Here is a 12211-nt window from a genome sequence, read left to right as displayed (position 1 = left end):
AAAATCCAATTTCGAATGCAGTGAGAAGGTGCAGTTTGTTAAATGTGGAACGAGCTGAGGTGATTAGACCAAGGGCACTGCACTGTGCCTCGCTGTAGGATGAGAGGCAGATTGCTGTAAATATTCCATTATTAAAGCAGGCACCTTCAGCTCTGCGGGCAATCTTTTCAAACTAGCATCACCAGGCAGCAACCAGGTAAGAAAGTCAGACTCCACGCTTTACTTACTGTGCAGTTTTTATACACAGGGTGCTAGATTTTGTTTATTATCATATCTGGGGATAAGGATATATTTGAGACACACTTTAGAGTTTTACATATATCTAGCTTATGATGAAACTTGCTTTCTTTAGTTCAAATTTAGGAGATATAACGAAATGCCTGTCCATCTGTTTAATATGTATTAGAAACCTCAGAACATTCATCAACCAATCAGGAAGCTGCATACAAGGGCACTACCACACTTTAGTTGACCGTAGAACTTTCAGATAGAACGCATCTCTTTAACCCCTAGTCAGCGGCAAACATTTAGCTCATACGAAATGCGGTACAAATGCAAATTGACCCCAAAAAAGTTTTTATAAATAATACTTGAACAGTTTTTTATTAACCAAACACAGTTATGGACAGACAGACAGATAGGTCACCTCCGTGTACACTCATTAGATAAAGGTAAAGAATGTCTTTAGCAAGTTTCAACACAAGTCACGTGTTATATATAATGTAATAAAATATTCCTGTGATTGGAAGTAGTTTTCGAGAGGTTAGTTAAGATGAGAACACTGGACAGACTCAGGAATCAGGATTTGAAGGGTTTTTTATTTAGGTGCAGGGCCAAGTGACATTTAAATGTTCCTTGAAGACTCCTTAAAATCGTATTTATCTTACCTGAAATCTTCTCCCCTGGTTAACAATGCAGTTTTTTATGTATTGGTACTCACCTCGCGTTTTCAGTTTGTGCAAACATATGTATGAGTCCTTGTTCCCTGCCATGAGCTCCCAGAATCCTTCCGGAAAATAACATTGTAGTGTGGTCGAGGGCATACCCCAAACCGGGATCGACCACTGGCTCAAATTGAGAGCGGGATAACAAACTAGATGAAACTAGTTTGTTTGATGCAGAGCCCCTGCAGTTGTGAGATGTGAAAATAGGCTTGACACCAGCTGAATTCATGAGAAAGGAACTAAATTAAATTAAACAAGTTGGTTTGGTTTCAGTTCACGTGTCCACACAGGTTTTAGGGTACTTGCAGTATAGCAGTCAGAACATGCAAATAACTATAACGAATAAAGGCAAAAACACATTTCAGATGACTATGTACTATGTATTCTAGAAGAGTTAAGGATTGGAAATTAACATTATAGATTTTGGAGCATGACATTAAAATTATATGATTTGGTAGAAATAGAAAATCAGGTGCCAATATAAAATAATGATCAAATGTATCACCTGTGAAGATTGGACAGTCCTAGTAACTATAAACTGCATTTCAGTTGCAACTGGCAACTGTGGTTAAAGGGAAGCATGGAGCTACTCATCTCTCCTCATTTCCCAGTCATTGTAGCTGTTCGTCAATGGAGTTTAAAGAGACAAATGGCTGTGTAAATAGTGTGTAAAACCTTTTGTGTTATTAGCTCTATGTGCTCTGTATTACTGCAGTGAAACAAAAAAAAAAAGTAGTCTCTTCTGTATGCTAATTAAAATACCTTGGGATTCGGATATTGGAATTGAGAATCACCTTGAAATTTAGATCTTAGATTATCTGTTAATTATTAAAGGTGGAGTACAGCGCAGTCAGGCCCTCGAAGATCATTAATCTTCTAGCAGGAACTGTCTGTTCAAGACTGCGAGTCTGCACTTAATCACCAACAAAGAGACAGGGACTCGACAGCTAGGCAACCAGGGGAGGGGGTCAGGAAAGTTCAGAGGGGGCGGAGGGGTGCGATTTAGTAAGGTATTTAGGCAGTCATTTTATTAGGATTGAGCCCGGGAGTCATTTAAAATGGAACTACAGTAAGGACCCCTGTTTAAACAGAGATCAATATCGCATTCTTAACATTAATTTGAAGGGAAAACTTTGCTGGGCATTGAGTTATGGATTCTAGATAGTTTTAGTGGAGTTAAAATTGTTGTATTTTGAAGCAATTTGAATTGAACTACAACAGGGGCTACAATAATACATTCTTAAAACTAGAGTAAAACTTAGCTTTTATTATTATTATTATTATTATTGTGTGGTAAAGTATTATAAAAACCATTGCTAACCATTGTAAAAGCTGGGGAAAAGTGTTGAAAACTACATAATTACTGTGCAAATATACTGTAGTAAACCAACCAAAGTCTTGGTAACCATTGAACTTCAAAAGCTATCAGTATAGTCTTTTGATATCTACTGGCTGATATCTTATGTTTTCATGGTTGGTTCCTTTAGTCCCCTGGAAGAAAAGAAAATCAGTTGCAGGACTGACTGTATCTCGTAATGTATGAGTTGACCTTTGCATTAATACTTGTACTGTGATTCTTGAAATGTATTTTTGTTTACGACTGTAAGTCGCCCTGGATAAGGGCGTCTGCTAAGAAATAAATAATAATAATAATAATAATAATAATAATAATAATAATGCTCACATGTTAACAAGGCTGTGTCAGTTTGTCCAGAAACTATTGTCAAATGGGGCCTTATGGCATTCAGAAAAGGTTTGTGGTCATTCATGAATTAAATTAATTGGAAAGCATTGACTGTCCTGCGTAGTAATACCATTTTAGTCGTTGGCAGTCTAGTTGAAAAGATACAGTGGTCTATTTTAATTATTTAAAATGTGTTTAAAAAATACTTTAATAGATTGTGGAACAGATATTTAAAGTGGTCCTAATCCTGAATGACACTACAACAAACTTTACAGTGAAGATATTTTCTTTAACCATCTTAGCCAACTTCTCAACCAACACCAGGTCCTGTGAACCAGTCTGACCAACTGAAAACCAGCAAACCACCAGCTCTGACAGGCATACACCAGTACAGGTGATTGCTGGAATTCATCTCATTATTCAAATGTTAGCTATGTGATTCAGTTCTACCAATGGCTCATCTTATAGAAGATGCTTTTAGTACAAAATTTCAATTGTACTGCCTCTGTGTTGCTTTGAAAATCATTTAGTAAGGTTATAAGTTTTTTTTTTTTTCACAGACATAGGAAATTATCTCAACCAAAAAACTTAGGACAATACATCAGTTAAAGTTAATCGCTGGAAACGACCTTTCAACTCACTTCTCAATTAAAAGAAGTAATTGTCACCTTGAGAGTGAAGCTGAGAAGTTGTTTTTAAATTATTTAAAGGCTGTCTGCCCTGGGCTGCCTGGATTAGGGGGCACTCATTAATCTTCCTTGCAGTTTTCATTAAAACAACTGTCCACCCCCTCCCTCTTCCTATCCTCCCCCCTCCTCTCTCGCCTTGATCTCTCTCCCTTCCTCCCTGGTCTTTATCCTTGTCCAACATCGGTTATTTCCCTCCATTAACAAAATTGTACTTTTATAGAGTGGCTTTCTTGATAATGTCATCTCACAGTGCTTGTGTAATAATAGAATAAGCAAAGCTTTGTTTGTGTACATTTCTGTTCATTTTACTAAATATTTTATTACAACCCCTAATTAAGCTGTGTATGGTGCTGTAAGAAGTAAACTATGGCTCTCTGGATTAAGAGGTTACGTATCCCATTAATGGTGTTACTGGATTCAAAATGGCTGCAAGGACAGTCTTTGGTAGAAGGTTAAATACAAATGAACTGTTGCATGTTTAGTTTGTAAAACAAAAATGCAGTGGAATGTATGGAAAAGTTCAGGTTTTTACATTTTAGGCATGTGGTATTAGATATATCGTATTCCTTGAACAATATTTTGCTTCTCAAAAATAGCCTGAGTCTTAAATTCGAGTACAGTGGTGATGCGTGTATTAAAATCAGCAACAAAAGACGTAACTTCCCGAGTACGCAAACTGCAACGTGATTGACTGCAGAGAAAAGACGAACAAAGACATCACTGCCCGAATACACAAGCAGATCTCGAATCATCCATGACATACAGGCAGCCATTTTCAAAGAAGTTTCATTAGCTTCCTGAGATTCAAAGATAAGCTTTTACAATTTCAGAGTTTCTAACAAACAGTACCAGCTTGGACAGATCGGAAATGCTGATCAGACCCCCCCCCCCCCCCCTATTTTTTGACATGCCAAGCAATACCGCAGGTCACAAATTGGGAGAAAAACAGGTGTGAGTAATCATGACTTGAAATGAGAAGCAGCACATAACTGTAATACCTTGTGTGACAGCAAACGGCCGCAAACTGCCTCCATATGCGCAATTGAGGTTGTATCTTTAAAAATGCATATTTATTTGATGTTTTATTTTTTCCTCAAATTTAGGGTTGGAAATTTGGGCTGCATCTTAAATTCGAGGGCGTCTTAAATTTGAAGAAATAAGGAATTAATTTTAAAGCCAGGAGCTTGACCAGAAATATTTCGACTAGGCGTCTTCTTTAATGTCTTCAATGAAGTGTCATTGAGAAACACTTCTAGTCGAAATGTTTGTCTAAGAACTTTAAAAGTTTATTTTAGTATTAAATATATTTTTATAGCAACATACTGTACCAACTAATTGTTATTAGTTCCTCAAAGCAAATGCAGTTGGTTTCAAAACCACAGGCAGAAGTTTGGTTAACAATTGTTACATCGTAACAAGAATAGGTTTAATGTTTTTAAACCGGACGAGTTGGACCAGACTGACCTAAATGTGTTCTTTCATTGGGTTGGATGGTTAACCCTGAACGTTTCATCCATGTCCAAGATGGTGACGATCACAAGGTTCATGGTTGGTGGAAAATCTATTTATAAACACAAAAATAGTTTAGCTTTGTAAAAGCCTTATGAATAGTGCCATTGTTTTCCTCTCAATATATGTGATAAGGTTACTGTGGAAAGGTAGCTTGGTGGTCGAGGCAGGCAAGCAGCAGGAATTACAGTAATGCAGCTGGGGAGCATATTTTTATTTACAAAGAAATATATCAAATAAAAAATAAACCCAAGCATATTGCTAGCATGGTTGCATATTGCTAGCATTCTTGGCGCAGACTCTGTAAGAGGGAGTCCTGGGAAGTGGGTTTACTGGGCCGATTTCACAGGGATCGGTGGAGGATAGCCCACATGTGCTCAGTTTTGGTCCATATCCGGTGATTAGAAGAGTTGTAATGCGCTGACTCTATTTCCATCTTTGCGTTGCACGGGCAGTGTGAGCTGGGGCACCATCTTCCATACAAATAATGCCCTCTTTGGACAGGTGACCATTGGCACAGACTGGCAGAAGTCCCTCTTGGAGAATGTTGATGTATTGGGTAGAAGTTACAATTCCTTTGCAGACTACCAGCTGTGGCCGTCCACTGACTGTGCAATGGATACCAGGATTGCTGATCTAGTCCTCCCAATGTGTTAGAGCATTGCTGAGTTGCATGAGACAAAGAGCTGCACCAGTATGGTTTGCTTTATGGTTTATAAATAAAATATGGTTTGGGGTTGGGTTGTAAATAATAATGGGTTTAATTTGTTTAATTGAATGGCAGGGCTGGGAGGTTAGACCTCCCTGCTTGCCTGTGGCGGAGTGTCCCACCCCAATATATTTATTTATTATTATTTGTATTTTTGTTTGCGGCGCGGATAAAAGCGCTGCGTCTTTTGTTATTTGTTATTTATAATTTAAAACCCCGTGAGGATGCGTGGCTGATCAGCTACTGATTAGCTGACAGTCACGTATCCTTACTAAACGCGTGCAGACTGTGGCCGAGGGGTAATAAGATAATTAACAGCTAGTTAGCCCCTCGGCCAGAGTATAAGAACCTGCAGCTGTCCGTGCTGCGGGGGTCGAGTGTACAGAGGAGAGTACGGGAGAGCACGGGAGAGCGAGGGGAAAACAATTGCTATATTTAAAATATACTTGTTTCTGTTTATTTGTTTGGACAACATGCCTTTTTGTTTTGTTTTGTTGTTTGTTTAAATCTTTTGTTTTGTTTTATGAGTTAATAAATACGCTGAGTGCAGTTGCATTCAGCTTCACCCGCCCATCCACTGTTTTGGTTCTGTTACTTCCTGGTCCGTGACGTCACCATACCTCACCACTGCAAGCCATCCTGCCACATTGCCTAATTAAAAGGAATGTGCAGCAGGTGGCCAGGGGGAATTGAACAATTGACGATCAATTAACCCTGCTCACCTGCCTTTAAAAAGAGGCTGAAAAGCCAGTTTCTTTGTTGTTCTTGGTGCTGTGCTGTTTGTGTGTTTGATGCTTTGTCTGCACAGCCTGAAAGTGAAGGAGGTGAACCCTCACAACTGCGTGTGGAAACAGGGCGAGCGTCAGCAAGCTCCCTGCCTGGTTAAACAGGATAGTGGACTTTATGGTAGGGATTATTTAAGGGGATTTTTACCACAGTTTATTTAGTTTATGTTAGGAAAAAGGTTCCTGGTGCGAGACCTCCCTGTGTAGCAGGAGTAGTGCACGGCCCAAGCTTGGCCACCTTTTATTTCTAAGCTGTTTTTGAACTGTGTGTTGTGTTTTTCCTTTTTGTTATTCATGTACTGCTACCCTAGTGGCAGCCACCAACACTGCAATTGCTTAAATAAATAAAACCTGGACGCCTGAGCGGCGTTTCAAATACAAACCCTCTGTGTCTCATGTTTCTCAGCGGATACCCACACCGTAACAGTATCCCCTCTCATATTTTGCCAGTGCTATGTATGGTTCCAGTAAAAACGGGTGTTCTTTCAAACAGGTGTCTATTTCCTTGGCAAGTCTTTGTAAGTTGTTGAGAGCTCAGGGGAAATGTAGAAACATTGTATCACAGCAAAAATGATTGATTTAGCCCATATAATCTTTTTTTTTTTTTTTTTCGCCAATTGTCATTTTCATGAAACTGTGAGTCTGTGTATAATACATTAGTTTCCAGCACTATATTTGATTACTGCATTCTTTATAGTATCTGCTTATTACCTGCAACAGTACAGTTTGCTTTTATTATTTTTTACATATTCAGGGAGTTGCAAAAAAGGTATGTCTTTCATTTACTGGACCGCAGAATAGAGGGAGGGAGCTGGGATAAATAAATACAAGTTAATGCAGAACGCTACAGCTAGAGAGAGGGAACAACAACTATGAACTATAATATATATACATCTATATATATATATATATATATATATATATATATATATATATATATATATATATATATATACTTACAGTACTTGAAGTACATTCAGCTTTAATAAATTACGCAGTTTATTCAATTAGTAAAGTCATTTCAACTTAAGGGATGGGTATTACTATTACTGAGATAGAGGAATGTCTGTTGGTCTCCATTGCTACCCCACTGGCTATAGCATTGGGAATAGATAACACTCAAGTATACATTATTTGCTGTGCTTGAATACTCAAATAATAGTTTAATTTAAATTAAAATCCTAATATTTCCTATAACTATTGATATTGAAACTTAATATTTTTGGTGCCATTGTATCTCAAACTCAAACTGCTTTTGTTCAGCACTTAGAACGGAAATTGTGTTCTTTACTGGGCTGCCCTGTCGAAACACAAAGAAAGTGTTGGCATTTCCTTCTTCGCTGACCAAGGATAAGTGTTCTAAAATTATCGCCACGACTCTGACTGTATGGGCCCAGTTTTCTCGTGTCTATCTTTTTAGGGATTGTAGACACGATTCACTCAGGATTATTGTGATTACTGCTCTTTATAAATACCTTTTAGGAAATAAATATCAGAAAATAGTAGAGCCCTCACCATGGAGATGGCCTTGTGATGAATTCCTATCATAGCAAACCAGTGACAGCTCTTTGTATGACTTTGTTTCCTCTCAGGCCAGCAGGTGTTGGGAGTGGTGGAGAACCAGAGTGACTGGTACCTGGGAAACCTGTGGAAGAACCATCGGCCATGGCCAGCGCTGGGCCGGGGCTTCAACACAGGTGAGTGCGAATGCCATGCATTTAACCAAGAGGGAGACCACACATCTTCACATCCTGTTGCAGTTATAATTTAATCTTTCTCCTTTGAAAACAAGATATAATCTCCATAGCTATGTCATTGTAAGGGCATTTGTAAATTAACACCGTATCAAAGGAATTTGATTAATAATGTATTTGTAGCAACAGTTAAAAGAAGCTCCCACTGCTATCTGTGCTCACTGGTTTCCTTGACAACACTGTTTTGCCAAGTGAAGGGCATTGCGACAGGATTGAGAACCCTGTCTCTGTTTTGAAGCCAGCCCCAGCCATGGCACTGTAAATAACATATATTTGTATTCTGTTGATTTTTCTTCGCCTATTTTTCTTGACTGCGCAGCTGATTAGATAGCCAATGTATTAATTAAACTAATCCACATGGAAAGCAGGTGTATAAAAGACTGCAATCAGTCTTTGTTACAGGGAGGACTGGAGCATAAAACATGTAGAGGAGCGCCAGTCAGTTGCTGTTTAAAGTAACCAAACATTTTATTTGTTTAAAATCCAGAAGAGGTAGAGTCTTCTTTCTTCGCCTAGGCTAAGGACACTTTTGTTTATTGTTGAAACTTTATTTAGCTTTTTTTTTTGTAAATAAAACTGCGATTTGGTGCTTAAAATGCATTTTTTGTGTTTGTGTGATGGCTGCCTACTGACTACTCAGCTGCTCTTTCACAGGCCTGTGTTTATTTCCAGACTTTTCATTTTTTATATAAACCACTGTCCATAAAATTTTCCCACAATGTGGTATCCATATGTTATGGTGTTTTTGAAAGCTGAATTAAGTAGGGGTGTGCCGAAACTTGTATTTTCCGAGAAATTACCTTGAATAAATTGGAAATTGTTAGGTATGTATTAAATGTAATAAATTTTCCCTTGTTTGTACAATTAATATTCAATAATAATCTGACAGTGTTGTTTAATATCAAACCTATCATGCGCAATTTGTCTTACCTTTCATTTTTTATTTCACTTTCCTTAGAAATGTGTCATTTCTGCAGTGAATTGTGGGATTGTAGTCCTGGGCAACATGTAATCTCTGATTACATTTAACAAAGAAATATGTATCCCAGTTTCCACAGTGGTAGCTCTTGATTTAGGTTTAAGGAAAGGTCACATATACATTTATTTATTTTATGTATTTATTTCTTAGCAGACACCCTTATCCAGGGTGACTTACAAAAGTTATCACATTATTTCACATTATACATTATTTCACATTATACAGATATCACATTATTATTATTTTTTAAATTTACAATTACCCATTTATACAGTTGGGTTTTTACTGGAGCAATCTAGGTAAAGTACCTTGCTCAAGGGTACAGCAGCAGTGTCCCCCACCTGGGATTGAACCCACGACCCTCCGGTCAAGAGTCCAGAGCCCTAACCACTACTCCACACTGCTGAATACATGAAGAATCAGTTGTATTTGATAGTTTTGCAACACATTTTTTTTCTTCAGTTTTTGGCCTTGGAACTGCAGTATGGCAATTCAAATATCAATGCCCAGGATGAGAGGAAAATTGGCTTCCAATTGGCTTTTAAAACACTCAATGCAGAAGTTAATTGCCATTGATTGGTACTCAATTGTAAAGGTGATGGAAGGTCAGCTTTTCATGTTTGGAAATCAACACATTAATGAATGTATGTATTTAATACCTGCTGACAAAGTGAATTACTCTGAAAATACAAGCATCAGTACAACCCAAGAGTTAAGCAGTCAACTGAAGGAATATGTGTATCTGCTTAAGTCAGGTAGCTGCTTAGTAAGGTGCTGTCACAGCTAAGCTTTGTAGTGATGTCAGACCAGGAAGTAGACAGTCACAGTCCTGGGGTAACAAAAACAAAACACTTATACCCAAAACAAAATGGCATGATGGCCAAAACAGACAGAGACACAACCAACCAAGTAACGTGCTGGTTTGTAGCCAGCAAGAGTAGCAATTGTTTGGATACTTACTTTTTTATTTCTCCCTTGTTCTTTCTGAACACCCACCTCATTCAGCCAAAGCTGAGGGTTTCTCCAGATTAGCAATTAATTAATCAATCTGGAGACGGTAACATTCTGCACGAGTTTAGCATGGGTAGGAAATTTTAACCCCATCCATGCTGCAAAACAACAATACCAAAACATTGTGTTTTTAACACACCAAACAATACATTTAAATAATAATAACACAACACAAATACAAAATAATACAGGGGTGTACCCCATCACAACAGGTGCCTTTGGTTTTGCCTGTATTGGAAAGAATTGTAATTCTTTTTTGGAGTTTACGGGGTGGTTTAACTGGATCTCAGTGCCATTTTAAATGTAATTTAAAGACTTTCAAACTGTATGTACACGTGGTACAGTAGTATGGTTCAGTCACAGGTTGTATGTACAGTGTATATACTGTATACACAGGTTAATTTTCAGGTGATTCTCAATTGAAAGTGTACTTCCCCATGGAACTGATAAGGCATTTTGAGTTGTTTATAAATAGAATAATGGCTGGTTCAGTGTGTATTACCAGGGAGTAATACCATCGAGAGGTTCTGGGGACAGTGGAACCTCGAGAGGTTCCTGTCAGCAAAACCTAGAGATGGTATTACCCCTGGTTATACACACTGAACCAGCTATTATGTTTTGTAATATATGGATCCAAGTTACATTTATCAGTCGGGAGCAGGGAGATGCAGACAACAGGAAGCAGCTCTGGGAGTTCGCCAATGATTGTGGCAATAATCCTAACATTATCCAAGCAGCGTGGGAAACTGAGAAACGCTGTGAAACACGAACAAGAACTGGAAACTCTGAACGTTTTTTGTTTTTTTTGATAGTTTGCTATAATACTGACAAGTTGTTTGGTGGGTATGGTTTCAATTACCCGCAACTCACCCGTTTTTGACAGGTAGAACTGCAGTAGACGAATGTTGAAGACTGTTTTTCTTTTGGACAAACTCCTGTCTTTCTTTGGTAGTTCTGTTTTCCTTTGAGAGAGCCTTTACTTCACGTTGTTGGTTTTATTCGAGAAATTCGAAAAATGCCTAACATTTTCAAATACTGGATTGATACTCATAGGTATCAGTCAAGAAAAATGAACCCTTATGTGGCAGTCATTTTACAAATATCTCAGAGACCACGGGAGCATTAAAGTTAATCACAGTTCCAAGTCACAGTTCCCATGTAAATCTTAAATAAGCTCTTTACTGCAAAGGCTAGAAGTATAAAAATAATTAATGTTTATGACTATAACAAAACACTTCTGTCACATATGGCAAAATTGTTCAATACATTTAAATATTATAAATATTTTATTAAAAATTGTGCTATGGCAATAAAGAGCAGCTTTTTGTTCATCAATATCACAGCAAAGGTAAACTCATTTTCTTAAAGGGAATGTCAGTTGCTCCTGATTTGCTAGCAGTGTTTGACTCCCACTTTTTCTTAAGTGGTAAGTGCTAACAGTATTCCACCAGTGCCCAACTCAAACTTCCATTCAAAATCACAGCATGAAGGGGATGGCGAAATCCAGCACAAACGTAAACCACTTTGGCCTTATCTTTTTGCGTTTCCTCAAAATCTAGCCCAGTGTTTTTACAGTTGGTACACAGCTGTGTTCTATGTTTCACATTTCATTTTGATTTGTACACTGAAATGCTGATGAAATGTTGTCGGACACACAACAGGCTCTAACGTAGAATGCTTAATGACTTCTCATCAAAGTGTTTCTCTAAACATGTTACTTTTTAATATGACCCTTTTTTTAACATTGTCTAATAAAGCGCTCCTGTCCACTTCACCCTCATTCAAGGGCTTTCTTGTCAAAACCTTTGATAAAAGGCTAATATACACTTCACTCTCACTCTAGTGCTGTTGTCCACTCTCAGAGTCTTTGCTTAACCATAAACTCCAGCTTCAGTTCCCTTTCAAGAGTCTCTGCCCGCGAGGGGATAAAGTGCTGCCAGCAGAAGGGATCAGCGCCAGTTTTCTCTGCAGGCTTGCCTGAGAAGGAGCTGCGTCGACCGTCACGGTTGTTTTGTGAGAAGTCAAATTTTTTCTGCACATTTAGCCCTCGGTTCTGGTTTCTTCCATCTATGGCCTTTTTACACTTGGTACCGAGAGCGGTCACCGATCGGCATCAAACCCATTCCAAAAGGTTCCCAGCCTTGCAC

The 12211-nt window shown here is 38.2% G+C and overlaps 1 protein-coding gene across 4 annotated transcripts in view; it reads left to right on the top strand.

Annotated features, from left to right (window-relative positions):
• Positions 1-12211, top strand: part of LOC117419809 (xylosyl- and glucuronyltransferase LARGE1-like) — a 133264-nt gene that overhangs the window by 98439 nt on the left and 22614 nt on the right. For all 4 annotated transcript variants that reach the window (XM_034032987.3, XM_034032986.3, XM_034032985.3 and 1 more), the window contains one exon: positions 7913-8017. In XM_034032987.3, the coding sequence (XP_033888878.1) occupies positions 7913-8017 (105 nt within the window). The remainder of the gene's footprint in view (positions 1-7912; positions 8018-12211) is intronic.

This window comes from Acipenser ruthenus, chromosome 14, assembly GCF_902713425.1.
Source record: "Acipenser ruthenus chromosome 14, fAciRut3.2 maternal haplotype, whole genome shotgun sequence".
Classification (NCBI taxonomy): Eukaryota; Metazoa; Chordata; class Actinopteri; order Acipenseriformes; family Acipenseridae; genus Acipenser; species Acipenser ruthenus.
This window is presented reverse-complemented; position numbering and strand designations above follow the sequence as displayed.